This window comes from Aotus nancymaae, unplaced genomic scaffold, assembly GCF_030222135.1.
Source record: "Aotus nancymaae isolate 86718 unplaced genomic scaffold, 86718_ANA_hifiasm-v0.15.2.pri h1tg000010l, whole genome shotgun sequence".
Taxonomy (NCBI): Eukaryota; Metazoa; Chordata; class Mammalia; order Primates; family Aotidae; genus Aotus; species Aotus nancymaae.
Window position 1 is genome coordinate 3,034,219 of NW_026988421.1, and position 13,852 is coordinate 3,048,070.

The 13,852-nt window shown below is 43.4% G+C and overlaps 1 protein-coding gene across 4 annotated transcripts in view; it reads left to right on the forward strand.

Moving 5' to 3' along the window:
- The first annotated feature begins 1,608 nt into the window (after positions 1-1,608).
- Positions 1,609-13,852, forward strand: part of MKI67 (marker of proliferation Ki-67) — a 29,662-nt gene continuing 17,418 nt past the window's right edge. For 2 of the 4 annotated variants that reach the window (XM_012464205.3, XM_012464206.3), the window contains exons 1-7: positions 1,609-1,686; positions 1,995-2,173; positions 4,840-4,918; positions 5,012-5,127; positions 8,574-8,640; positions 11,933-11,978; positions 12,465-13,538. In XM_012464205.3, coding sequence (XP_012319628.1) covers positions 2,082-2,173; positions 4,840-4,918; positions 5,012-5,127; positions 8,574-8,640; positions 11,933-11,978; positions 12,465-13,538 — 1,474 coding nt within the window. In that variant the 5' untranslated portion in view covers positions 1,609-1,686; positions 1,995-2,081. The remainder of the gene's footprint in view (positions 1,687-1,994; positions 2,174-4,839; positions 4,919-5,011; positions 5,128-8,573; positions 8,641-11,932; positions 11,979-12,464; positions 13,539-13,852) is intronic. The other 2 variants (XM_012464207.3, XM_012464208.3) reach the window with 1 other exon arrangement.

Genomic DNA, 13,852 nt, shown 5'->3' on the forward strand with positions numbered 1-13,852 from the left:
CAACAACAAAATGAAAACAGCGCATTACTTCACATTTGTTGTAAATCTCTATAATACCTGCTGAATAGGAGACAGTGGGAGTCTCCTCACTGCTTCTGCATTTGTGGAATGCACCCCATACTCTTGGGAGCAAGAGAATGAGAAGGGCAAGTAACACTGAGGGTCATTACAGACATGGTTTTGATCTCATGGACTGCCCTGCAAGGAACAGGAAACCCTCAGGGGCCCCTCCACACAGTGAGGACCTCTGCTTCTGATCAAGAGAGCCAAGCTCCAAGGCTTGTTGAGGAGCTGGAGGAGATGAGATGTGGGGGTGGGGTTGTCACCAGAAGCTTGTTTGGGCTCCATTCACTTCACGCCAGGTGGCCCAGTGAGCCTGAATCTCCATCAGCACAACAGAGGCAGACCTCATAGAATCCTGTGTATAATTATTTTAGGATTCACCCATCTTGGCATGCACAAGGCGTTTCAATCGAAGAATGTTTTCTAATAACAAAACATTGTAAACTTAAATATGTGGCAATAGTAAGGATGAAGTACATTATGGTTTCCTGAAGCCCAGTGCTCTGCAGCCACGAAACAAGAGAGTAAAAGCGAGAATGTGCTCAGTGGAGACAGCCTCAGGATAGTTAAAAGCAGAGAACACAAAGTATAGAACGATGTGTATGTTATGATCTTTTTTTCTATGCTTTTGAAAAGAATACACATATAGCTGGAAAAGACACATGAAACTACTTTATATAATTGGTTGCGTTTGGTAAGATGTATGGACGGAAGAGGAAGGTTTTATATTTTAATTTTTTAAATTTAATTTATTCATTATTATTTTTTGAGACAGGGCTTTGCTCTGTCGTCCAGGCCGGAGTGCAGTGGTGCGATCTCAGCTCACTGCAGCCTTGACCGCCCGGACTCAAGCGATCCTCCCTCCTCAGCTCTCCCAGAACTACGGGCACGCCACCACGTCTGGCTAATTTTTTGTAGAGACGGTTCTCTCCAGGTGGCCCGGGCTGGTTCTGAACTCCAGGGCTTAAGAGATCCTCCTGCTTCACCGCGCCCGGCCTGAGGTTTTTTAATTTTTAAGAGTTTTGCATCTTCTGGCCATGAGCAACGTTATAGTGTCCCAGGTGTTGGGTCCTTTAAGACACGGGTGGCCGGACGGGCCATCCCGGGGGACCGGGCTCCGTCTCCGCTCTCCGCAGGCCGCCCTTTCCGGGCTTGCACCAGATCTTTTCCTGCGGACGAGGGCGCCAGCCCCGCCCGGGAGCCTCGTTTCCCCGCCCCGCTCACGCCCTCGCGGCCTTCCTATTGGTCCCACGCCGCGCTCTCCCGTTCAATCGTAGCGCTTAGCGCCAGAATTTGAATCTCCGTTTTCGTTTGAATTGGGCGGGCGGGCGCGCGGGGCTGGCGGAAGGAAGCGCCGGGCGGGCGGGAGGACTCGGCGGGACCCGCTAGAATCGGGCGCCGGGGGACGCCGCCTGTAGGGACACCGGGTCTCCGTCGGGGGCGGCGGCGGGAGCAGCGGGGACTGCGGGCCGGGGCGGAGCGAGCGCGGCCCGGTGTGTGCGGCGCGTGGCGGGCGCCGCGGCCGGGCTGAGGTGAGCGCGTCGCCGGCTCCCCCTGCGGCGGACTTTGGGTGCGACTGGAGCGGTGGTTCGACAGGCGGCCTTGCGGGCCGGATCGTCCCAGGTGAGCTGCAGCCGGGACTCCTGGGAACCGTCGGGGGTCGGGGACTGAGCCGCGGGGACCCCCCTCACCGAGCTCTGCAGGGACGCGCGGCCTGGGCCCGGCTCCTCCTGGGCTCTGGCTAGGGCATCTCTGTGGGAACTCCCGGGGGGCGCCGGGGCTGCGGTCGGGCCGTGCCGGGGTCCCCGCTGGCCGGCTGCTCGTGCGCCTGTGCGGCCGGGGGTGGGCGAATGGGGCGCGCGGCCCTGGTGCGTCGCTTGCGGGTCCCTTCTCAGCTCCTTCGCTCTCACGGTAATCCGCGCCTCTTGCAGGGGACGAGTTGTAAGTCTGCTTCTGGGCAATCCTTTTGGTACCTGGCCTTCCTCTACGGATTATATACTCAACTTACTGTTTAGAAAATGGGGCCCACGAGACGCATCGTTACTATCAAAAGGAGCGGGGTCGACGGTCCCCACTTTCCCCTGAGCCTCAGCACCTGCTTGTTCGGAAGGTGAGCCCCGCGGGCGCGCGCGGACGTTTTAACCGAGAAAGGAAAATGTCTCCAGGAACGTGCTCTGCGATGGGGTCCTGCGGTCGCATTTCCTTGGTGCTTCTTCCATGTTACTGAGTTGACAGAGTTGTGTTTTGTTTGTTTTGCCAAATAGAAATTTGATGCTAGTGTTTGTATGTTTAAATGGTTTTAGAAATCAAGCCAATTTAAAAACTCGGTTTTCTAATCGCGATAAAGAAAGATGTAGATGGTCTTCATACGTCACTGGCTTCAGGCGGGCCTCAGAAGACACTGTGTGCCCCTGGGACCCTCGGTCGTGGGCATCCCTGGCCACTTGGGACACTGAGAGAATGAAGACTCTTGGCTCTTTTTGGCGATAGGAAAACGGGACAGAAAGTCTTCCTGCCTGGCATTTGAGAACCTTTACTCTTACGTTGCTGTCCCGTTTGAATAACCCTGTCCCTGTGTAACAGGCACAGTTGCTGACAGTGCCCCTATCAGCCGTTGACATGTGTCCCACTAGAGGCCTGAGAAGGGGTCACTCCCTATGTGGTCTGGGTCCTGGTCCCATCCTCGCCTCACCCTATCCTCCTGACCCCTTCCCCTTTGTTCCTCCCACCTAAGTCATTCCAAGCCCTGTTCACCTTGGTGCTTTTTACACACTTGGAAGTTTATGATGGGAGAGTTTTCCCTTTCCCCAAACTTGTGTGATTTCCATCATTCGGGCATCAGGTTAAATGTCATCTCTGAGGAAGCCTTGCATGAAAGCTTGTATTTCCAACCCCACGGCTTCAGGGGTAAGTTGTGGGTTTGTCTCCCACTAGACTGAGCTCCCCAAAGGAAAGGACTATCTTGTTACTAATCATGTGTGCAGGGCCAGGGAGGGTGCCTGGCATAGGGGATGTGATCTATACTTAGCATTCTGGCAAGGGTCAGTAGAAACACGGGCTGGCGCCATGGATTTGCGATCACTTGATAGCAGTGGTTCTCACAGGAGGGTTATCTTACCTTCCACAAGTCATTTGATAAAATCTGGAGAATTTCCATGTCACAATACAGGAGGGGAGCATGTGCGGTCGTCAAGGAGGAGGGGTCAGGGTGGGGATCCTATCAGGCTCAGGGCAGCCCCCACAATACAGAAGCATCTGGCCCAAGATGTCAGCAGTGCCATGGCTCAGAAACACTCATCTACAATCGTCTTTCTGCGAGACAAATTCTCAGTTGTAGGGGATAGTCTCTCCATTGCTCAGATGTTCTGTTACCATAAAATCAAATTATCTTATTGGGTTTAAAGAAGCTTTTTACTTTTCATAGATACCTTTCTTTTGAAAAGGAAAAATATAAACATTTCATTTTAAGTGGCAGTCCTTTTGCTTTTTATACAGTAGTACTTGAATATATTTTCACACAAGATTTTATGATTTAGAAACTAATTCATGTTTGGTCACATAACATGAGTAGGAAGAGGTATTCTTAGACTCCAAAGGTTCAGATGGAGAACAGACAGGCCATTGCATAGTTATTCAATTTTTATTTTTATTTTCATTTTATTTTTTATTTGTTTTGGAGACAGAGTCTTGCTCTGTCACCCAGGCTGGAGTGCAATGGCGTGATCTTGGCTCACTGCAACCTCTACTTCCCAGGTTCAAGCAATTCTTGTGCCTTAGCCTCCTGAGTGGTTAGGATTCAGGCGTGAGCCACTATGCCCGGCTAATTTTTGTGTTTTTAGTAGAGACAGGGTTTCACCATGTTGGCCAGGTTGGTCTTGAACTCCCGACCTCAGATGATCTACCCCCTCGGCCTCCCAAACTGCTGGGATTACAGACGTGAGCCACTGTGCCCGGCCCCAGTTTGTTCAAATTTTTAAGATCACAGGCTAGAACAGGAATGCAGAAGACTCCAGGAACCTAATGGTTCTTCTGATTATTAGTTTGTGCAGGTTTGGGAATTGTCTCTTCTGCTGCTTTGCCAAAGCTTTCTGTGGAAAAACAAGTTGAATTTAGATTTTTTTTTGTTGCATGCAAATTAGTATTTTTATTTGTTTAGAGACTTTTGAATCTGTCAGTAAATACAGTGTGGTTTTAAAACAATAAAAAGCTTACCCATAATAAGCATTTACTATGTGCTAGGCAAATTAGCGACGTGTACAACTCATTTAGTTATTGGAACATCACACATGTAGGTTCTAATATAATCTCTTTATTGTATATGAAGAAACTGATACACTGAAGTGCTAGCATAAAATAAGCACATTTGAGAATGATTAAACCATTAAACATAGTTAACATTAGAAACTTTTTTTGAAAAAGCACAGGGTATTAAAAATAGTCATTTTCCAAAATTGATGTAAGTACTCCTTTTTTTGTGTCTTCTAAGTATAGGTTTTTATATAAAAGGTAATTCAATTTGTATTCTGGTGTTTTCTCTTATTTTTTTATACTCTCTGTTTTAAAGACCTAATAGTTACATAGGTAACTATTTAATGTTTCCAAAAGTTCTTTGCAAAATACAAAGATCCTTTACATTACCCATTTTGTTTGTTACTTCTTTATGTCATTATATTTGCAGATCAAACATGCTAGTCAAACTGTGTTTTGTTTTGGGAAATTGTGCTAATGCTTTAAAAAGTTGCAACAACCAAACCAACCTTTTTCTTTTGCATGAAGGGGTATTGAATGTGACATCCGCATCCAACTACCTGTTGTGTCAAAACAACATTGCAAAATTGAAATCAATGAGCAGGAGGTAAGTAGTTTTTTGGAGGTCTACTTTTAAAACTTTTTAGTTCACTTTTAATCTGTTCATTAGTTACATATTTCCCCCTTCTTTCACTTGTAGGCAATATTGCATAATTTTAGTTCCACAAATCCAACGCAAGTAAATGGGTCTGTTATTGATGAGCCTGTGCAGCTAAAACATGGAGATATAATAACTATTATTGATCGATGTTTCAGGTAGGTAAAAGCTGATTGGGCTAACAGTAAATGTCACCTCCTGATTAACCATAAACTAGTGTCATAGTCAACTGTGATTCTTCTTTACTGTTCATGGATGTCAGAGTGTTTCAGGTTTTCACAACACTAATCTTAATTTAAAAGGATACGAATCTAGGAGTATGACTAATTGGGACAAAATGTGATGGAATTCACGGATTTGGGTGCGAATAATTATGCAGAGGAAAGTTGACCTTGTCTCAAAGGAGTCTATTATTTTCTTGCAAGTGTGAAACTGCATGAGATTTTTCTATTCTTTTTTTTGAAACGGTGTATCACTCTGTCACCAGGATGGAATGCAGTGGCATGATCTTGGCTCACTACAACCTCTGCCTCTGGGGTTCAAGTGATTCTCCTACCTCAGCCTCCCTAGTAGCTGGGACTACAGGCGTGTGCCACCATGCCTAGCTAATTTTATTCTTTTTTCTTTTAAAGCAAAATACACTCAGAGAAAAAGGTACGAAACAAGATGTACAGGCCAATTTATCATGTGAACACCCTTTTTGCTACCACCTATTACGGACTGATTTGTGCTCTCCCCAAATTCATATGCTGACTTCCTAATCCCTAGTACCTTAGAATGAAACTGAATTTGGAGAGAGGACATTTAAAAAGGCAACGAAACCTTTTTGAGGCCATTAGTATGGTCCCTAATCTGCTGCTTGGTGTCATTTATAAGAGGAGATTAGGGAACATGTGCATAGAGGGAAGCCCCTGAGAAGAGGCAGCAAGAACGCAGCCACGGGCAAGTCAAGGACAGAGGCGCAGAGAAATCCGACCCAGCTGCCACCTGCGCTTGGACTTTCGGCCTCCAGAACTGAGAAGTGCATGTCTGGTGTTGAAGGCATTCAGTCTGTGGGACTTTATTATAGTGGCCCTGGCAGACTAATATAGAACATTTCCCCAAGCTTTTTTTTAAAAGGCTGTTTTCTAATCACAACTTCCTTAGCAAGTAAACCACCATCGTGGCTTTTAGGATATCATAAACGTCTGGAGTTTTACTACCTAAGCATGGATCTCTGAACACTATAGTTTTGTCTGTTCTTATGAAAGTCCTTAACAGTGATATAATAATGTATGCATTTGTGTCTGGCTTGTGCTTTTATGTGTGTGAGATTCATAGCATGTTGGACATCTCTGTGGTTTGTTCCTTCTCATGGCATAAATATTTCACTGAAAAAAATATGTATAATATATGAAGTAATATACAGAATTACACAGAATTCATTCTGGTTGGACATTTGACAAATGTCATCTTTTAAATATGTCAAGGCTTGCTTTATGATCAGATATGGTTAATTGTTTTACTAATCTGCCCTGTGTAATTGAAAACTATTCTACAGTATCTGACATATGATATGCATGTAATATATATATATATACACACACATATATACAGATACACACATCCCCATTAGATTCATATCTTCTCTATACCTCATAATTTCCCCCGTATTATTATTAGGAGATATGTTCAAATCACTGGGGATTGGTTGATTGATTTGTTTTTATCTCTGTCAGTTTTTGCTTTGTATATTTTGAGACTGACCTATGGTGTACATATTTAGAATTATGTCTTCCATGTGCATGGAACTCTTTTTTTCATTGGGAGATATCCTCTATTTTTAGCAATGCTTTCTTTTCTGCTTCATGTTTCCTTTGGACAATGAATATGGCTAAACTAATCTCCTTTTGATTAGTGCTTGTGTAGTATAACTTTTTCCACCCCCTTAATATTAACTTTTCATAATTTTTATGGTTTAAGTTGTTTCTTAGAACTTGTTGTCAGTTGAACTCTTGTGATTAACTGGAATATCTTCTTGCTGGATTGATCCTTATATAAAATGTTCTTTTTCTCTATGTATAATTTTTGTCTGAGACGATTTTATTTGATGTTAGTAGAGCACTCCAGTTCCCCTCTGGTTGCTGTTTACATAGTTTATCTTTTCCATGCTTTTATTTCAAACAATTTGTGTCTTTGAATCAAAATTGTGTCTGGTAGACAACATATTAGTGGGTCATTTAAAAATCCATTCTGCTAAATGGATCTCTGTCTCTGTTATTGTCTTCATTTGTATTAGATAGTTTTTTAATGCACCACTTAAATTCCCTGGTCATGTCTTTTACTGTGCTTCTTGGAAGTTTGCCTTCATTTTTAAAGAGTATTTTTATTGAATACAGACTTCTAGGTAGGAAGTTTTTTTTTGCTTGTTTGTTTGTTTGTTTGTTTTGAGACAGAGTCTTGCTCTGCCACCCAGGCTGGAGTGCACTCGTGTGATCTTGGCTCACTGCAACCTCCGCCTCCTAGGTTCAAGTGATTCTCATATCTCAGCCTCCTAAGTAGCTGGAATTACAGGTGCTTGCCACAATGCCTGGCTATTTTTCTTTAATTTTTAGTAGAGACAGTGTTTCACCATGATGGCCAGGCTGGTCTCGAACTCCTGGCCTCAAGTGATCTGCCCACTTCAGCTTCCCAAAGTGCTGGGATTACAGGCATGAGCCACCATGCCCAGCCTATAGGTAAGAAGTTTTCGATATAGATTGGAGTGCTGAACTGTTTTGCCAAAACAAGATATTATCCAAATTGAGAAAAATTCAGATGATTAAAGACATCCAAGAAAGATTAGAAAGTGAATCTTAGAAAGACAGCCTTGATTCTAAACTCTACTATGAGAAACAATTTCAGATGTCTGACTGCTTCCGATTTTACTTAGGTTGCATATAAATTCAAATCAGGTCATTTCACTAAGGCTGAAAAGTTTTCATTATGCAAAATAAAGGATTGCTTTATGGCTTGATCACTGAGGTTTGCCAGGACAATTATGTATCTTGCTAAATGTAGTCTTCCTAAGATGTACTTGTCTTGTTCAGACACAGACTGAGTATGTGGGAAATTGAAGTGATCATAGTGTTCTAAAGAATAGCTTTGTAGTTACCCTGTAGCATAAGCATAGCTTTTTCTTTACCCTGAACTATGTGACTTCACAACGTGAGACAGATTGAATTACCTACAGGCTTCCTGACTGGACTTCCCAGCCATCAGATGATTTCCATGGACTTAAACTAGAAGAAACTTGACTTTGCTCTCATGTGCATTAGCTTCTCTCATAGAAGGTGCTCGGGAACATTGTCGAATCATACCTGGGCTGGTTGTCAGTGATCAGAGGTTAAACTGGGCCCACAGCCTCTGACTGTGGTGTTTCAAAACAAACTTGGCGCAGCTTTTCTAAGTTTTTCGTGTAAAAGCACTTTTCTAACTCTAAGTTTATTTCTTTGTATAAAGTCGTGTCTTGAACAAAACCCAAGGTTTGTTCCTTGATCCTTGGACATTAAGTGGATACGGAGACTTCAGCCCCAAAGTACAAATTTTTGATCAGGATCTATGTCTGTCGTTTTATGCGCTGCAGGTATGAAAATGAAAGTCTTCAGAATAGAAGCAAGTCAACGGAATTTCCAAGAAAAATACACGGACAGGTGATGGGAAATATTCAAGTTTGGGCTTTGATTCTTTTTGATGATATGAAATCATTCATGTATGCTTTGATGATTTCTTACTTGAAATCAGTGACAAAGAGGGTGGTTACTGGTTATAGTAGGAAAATGTAACTGAAGTATTAAAACAAGTTGAACTTAGACATATTAAACTAATCTAAGACAATATTTCCCCTTTGTTATTCAAAATCAGAGTACTAAGTTGGTTTTATGCTTTTGGCCAAAAAGTCTACTAGAGTATGTTAAGATCTTTTTGCAAGCCCAGGAGTAGGATAACCCCAACACACGAGCTAACATTTGGGAATTGCATTATCTGGTGGCTCACTTTGTCTCCCAGTCATTGTATTCATCCATCTTTATGTGTCTGAAATCATCACATCATGAAAATCGTGAGTGCCAAAGATGCTTCTCTATTTTGATAGACAGACTACCCATGAAACGGGAAGAGGGATCCTTGTGCTTTGTCACGTGAGAGAATCCTATAGTTTGAGTATATCAGTGTGGAACAGGTATTGTAACTGTACAGCTTATGAAAACGTAATCGTCAGCATGTGCTTGGATATTTAGATTGTTTGAATACATCAGTGTGGGAGAGGTATTTTAATTGTACAGCTTATTAAAACACAATTGTTGGCACATGCTTGGAAATTTAGTGGGATTTAGGCTTAGGATAAGCCCTGAGAATTTGTTTTTCCTACATTTTAGAGTGCTCCTAAAGCCAGTTTCATATGAGCTCCTTGGAGTATCTTGGCTTAGGAGAGTTATCTTAGGTGCACCTGAAATTAACAAGTACTTGAAATTCAACATTTCTGCCTCTTTTTTTTTTGAGATAGAGTCTCGCTCTGTTGCCCAGGCTGGAGTGCAGTGGCATGATCTCGGCTCACTGCAACTTCTGCCTCCTGGGTTCAAGCGATTCTTCTGCCTCAGCCTCCTGAGTATCTGGGACTACAGGTGTGCGCCACCATGCCTAGCTAATTTGTAGTTTTATTAGAGGCACGGTTTCACCATATTGGCCAGGCTGGTCTCGAGCTCTTGACCTCATGATCCACCAGCCTTGGCCTCCCAAAGAGCTGGGATTGCAGGAGTGAGCCACCATGCCCAGCCCATTTCTGCCATGTTAAGTACTGCTTCCCTAGAGGGACGCCTGAATGTTGAGCCTGGTGGTCATCAGTTCCTGTTGTGGAAGCCAGTTTCTGAGGCATCCCACACTGCAATCACCAGCCAACTTGTTAGTCTCTGGGAGTAAATTGACCAAAAAGAGTTGAACTGTGGGTTAGATATGTGCCACTTGACAGTCTAGGAACTGTTTGTTCTGTTGCTGGTCTCTTATAAAGTAAGTACTGAAATGGAGTAGGTAGGAAATATGACAGCAATTCAACAGCAATTTTGTGGCTGTTAAATATAGTCATCAACAAAAATGAAGTTCTATACTTTATATATTCATAATTTTATTAGTAGTTCGTTTATATTGTTTAGTCATAGATTCTTGTTCCACTTCAGATTGGAAATAAAAAACTCATCCCTCACATAGATAATTTTAGAAGCAAGGTGTTATATATCAATAAACTTGAAATTAACTAAGGAAGTTAGATTCTTTGCCTTTGGTAGTATGCCTTAGATATTTTCTTAATAATCCAGATGATAAGCTTTTCTTCCTTTGGGACATCAGACTTTTATAAAAGTTTTATATATGTGTTATTCTTTAGTTCTTCCACCCTTCTAGAAACAATTCCATATGAAGGGAAGTTAGGGTATTATCTCTGGGGAGCCAGGTGGGGGTGCTGCGCCTGCTCCCAGGCTGGGAGGTTGCAGTACCTGTGGATGTACCATGCGTGCCTGTGCCACGACTTCACTTAGAGTGAACCAAGGTTCTCAGATCCACCTAAGAGGGCACACATGCCGAGTGGAGCACTAGTTCATCCACAGGTCCTATGGCTCATTTCTTTTCTTTCTTTCTTTCTTTTTTTTTTTTTTTTTTTTGTGACAGAGTCTTGCTTCGTTGCCAGGCTGGAGTGCAGTGGCATGATCTCCACTCACTGCAATCTCCGCCTCCCGGGTTCAAGTGATTCTTCTGCCTCAGCCTCCCCAGTAGCTGGGACTACAGGTGTGGGCTACCACGCCTGGCTAATTTTTGTGTTTTTAGTAGAGATGGGGTTTCACCATGTTGGCCAGGATGGTCTCCATCTCTTGACCTCATGATCCATTCACTTTGGCCCCCGCAAGTGCTGGGATTACAAGCATGAGCCACCACGCCCAGCCCCTGTGGCTCATTTCTGAGAGAACTGATGATGCAGTCCACAGTTCTGTGTTCATGGTCAGCTACAGATCTTCAGTATAGGTGATGTTTAATATTAACTTGGTTCTTCTGCAATATGATGTTGGGAAATAACTTTAAAAGAAGTTCTAAAAATGCACTGAGTTCGATTGTAATAATTTTAAGCCTTGAGTTTGTTTCCCATTAATCACTCACTATTTTTTTTTTTTTTTTTGAGACGGAGTTTCGCTCGTTGCCCAGGCTGGAGTGCAATGGCGCGATCTCGGCTCACCACAACCTCCGCCTCCTGGGTTCAGGCAATTCTCCTGCCTCAGCCTCCTGAGTAGCTGGGATTACAGGCACGCACCACCATGCCCAGCTAATTTTTTGTATTAGTAGATACGGGGTTTGACCATGTTGACCAAGATGGTCTCGATCTCTTGACCTCGTGATCCACCCTCCTCGGCCTCCCAAAGTGCTGGGATTACAGGCTTGAGCCACCGCGCCCGGCCTCACTCACTATTTTTTAACAAGTCAATTAAGAAGCACTTTTATCCTGACCAAGCTCCCAAATGACTTGAGCTCATTTCTCAAACAGTCTTTAAAAGTCATACAGAATTGGTTTGGTAAAGAAAACTTTTTTATTTTTTGAGATGAAGTCTTGCTCTGTTGCCTAGGCTGGAGTGCAGTGGCACAATCTCCACTCACTGAAACCTCTGCCTGCTGGGTTCCAGAGATTCTCCTGCCTCAGCCTCCTGAGTAGCTGGGACTATGGGTACCTGACCACCACGCCCGGCTAATTTTTTTATTTTTAGTAGAGATGGGATTTCACCATGCTGGTCAGGCTGTTCTCAAACCCTTGACCTCAAGTGATCCGCCCACCTTGCCCTCCCAAAGTGCTGGGATTACAGGCATGAGCCACCATGCCTGGCCAGAAAACAATCAATACTTTTTCACTGTTGTGACTGTCAGTATTTATAAAGGCCTGCAAATAACTGTTCTTATTTTCCCAACTCACAGGAGCCAGCACGTTGTGTCTCAAGATCTAGCTTCTCTTCTAACCCTAGTGAGTAGCGGTTGGGTTTTGTTCTGGAATCCTGAAAGATCAGGTCTTTGTAAAGCATAATGGTAAAGAAAAGGCAACAAGAATGCAAGTGCTAAACATCTAGCCTGTCAGAAATGGAGGAGGTGTCATTTAACATGTCAACAACAGGCAGATGCCTAACTCTTTTCCCTGGTCGCCTGATGGGGTGCCATGCTTAGGAGAGACTCTACGTACGAGAAAATTGCCTGTTCAGCTGCCAGCTCAGTTCTCAGTAGTTTGATAGCATGCGATATTGCATACTGGTTATAGGAGCTAATGTGATTTATTTATTTGTATTATAATACTAATATCTTGAGACTTGCAAGTTTTAGACATTAAATAATTTGTAGGCTAAGTAAAAGCTAGCTTATAAGACAATCTGAAACAATTAAAATATTGAATTCCACAAATGTTAACCATTTAGAAAATGTTGAACTTCTGTTTCTTATTTCATAATTCATTGCCAAGATGGGAAAGCTCCAGATTCCAAGGCCTGTTCAAAAATCACTGAAGGAAAAGTTTCAGGAAGTTCTCAGGTACATATCAAGACTGTCGAAGACAGTACTACAGATGACTCAGAAGGCAGTGTTGCCCAGGAAACACCTGATGTTCATTCCTCAGAACATGCTGGACGTAATGGCAGAAATGCAGCTCATCGCATTTCTGGGAATTTTAGAGAAATTTCCAGGGTAAAATTAATGAGCCATTGTGGAGAACTGAAGTCTCTTTCCACTACACAGTGTCTTGACGATAGCCAAAAAAATGAATCTCCCTTTAGGAAGCTGTATCAGTCAATGAAGGAAGAGTTGGATGTAAAATCACAAAAAGAAAATGTTCCACAGTATCGTAGAAAAACTGGATTACAAACTGATTACATAACAGAAAAAGAAAGTGCTGATGGTTTACAGCAGGAGACACAACTGTTGGTCTCATGTAAGTCAAGACTGAAATCTGGTGGAAGCAGCCACGCCGTGGCAGAGCCTGCTTCACCTGAGCGAGAGCTCTCCCAGGCCAAGGGCAAGGGAAGAGACGTGGAGTCTGTTCAGACTCCCAGCAAGGCTGTGGGTGCCAGCTTTCCTCTCTATGAGCCGGCTCAGATGAAGACCCCTGAACAATATCCACAGCAACAAAATTCTCCCCAAAAACATAAGAAAGACCTATATACTATTGGTAGAAGAGAATCTGGGAATCTGGGTAAAAACGAAGGCTTCAAGGCTGGCGATAAAACTCTTACTCCCAGGAAGCTTTCGGCTAGAAATCGAACACCAGCTAAAGTTGAAGTTGCAGCTGACTCTGCTGCTAAACCAGGAAATCTCTCTTCCAAAACCAGAGGAAGTATTCCTACAGATGTGGAAGTTCCACCTACAGAAACCGAAATTCAAAATGACCCCTTTTTAACTCTGTGGCTCACTGAAGTTGAAAGGAAAATCCAAAAGGATTCCCTCCACAAGCCTGAGAAAGTGGGTGCCACAACTGGACAGGTGTGCCCTGAGTTACCTGGTCTTAGTGCAGGTGATATCAGCAACTTTGGTGATTCCCTTAGTAAGTTTATTTCATTGTAAATTTATTTTTTCTAAAAGATGAACACCTTCTGTTTAGCCGTGAATCAGTGAGACCTTCATTCATTGAGTAGTGACTGGTGTTGTGGAAGAGAGTGTAAGCACTTAGGGCTCAGGGATAGGACAGACGTGCGCACTGTTTCCGCTGATAGCTTAGTACTGAAGGCCTAGGTAATTATAACAAAGAATGACAGGAGGCGGAGGTTTTCAGGGAAGCATGAAGCAGGGGTTATTGAAGGAGGTAGAGTGGCCCCCAAAATATTCCATTCTCCTCCATCTGTCACAAAACAGAAAAGA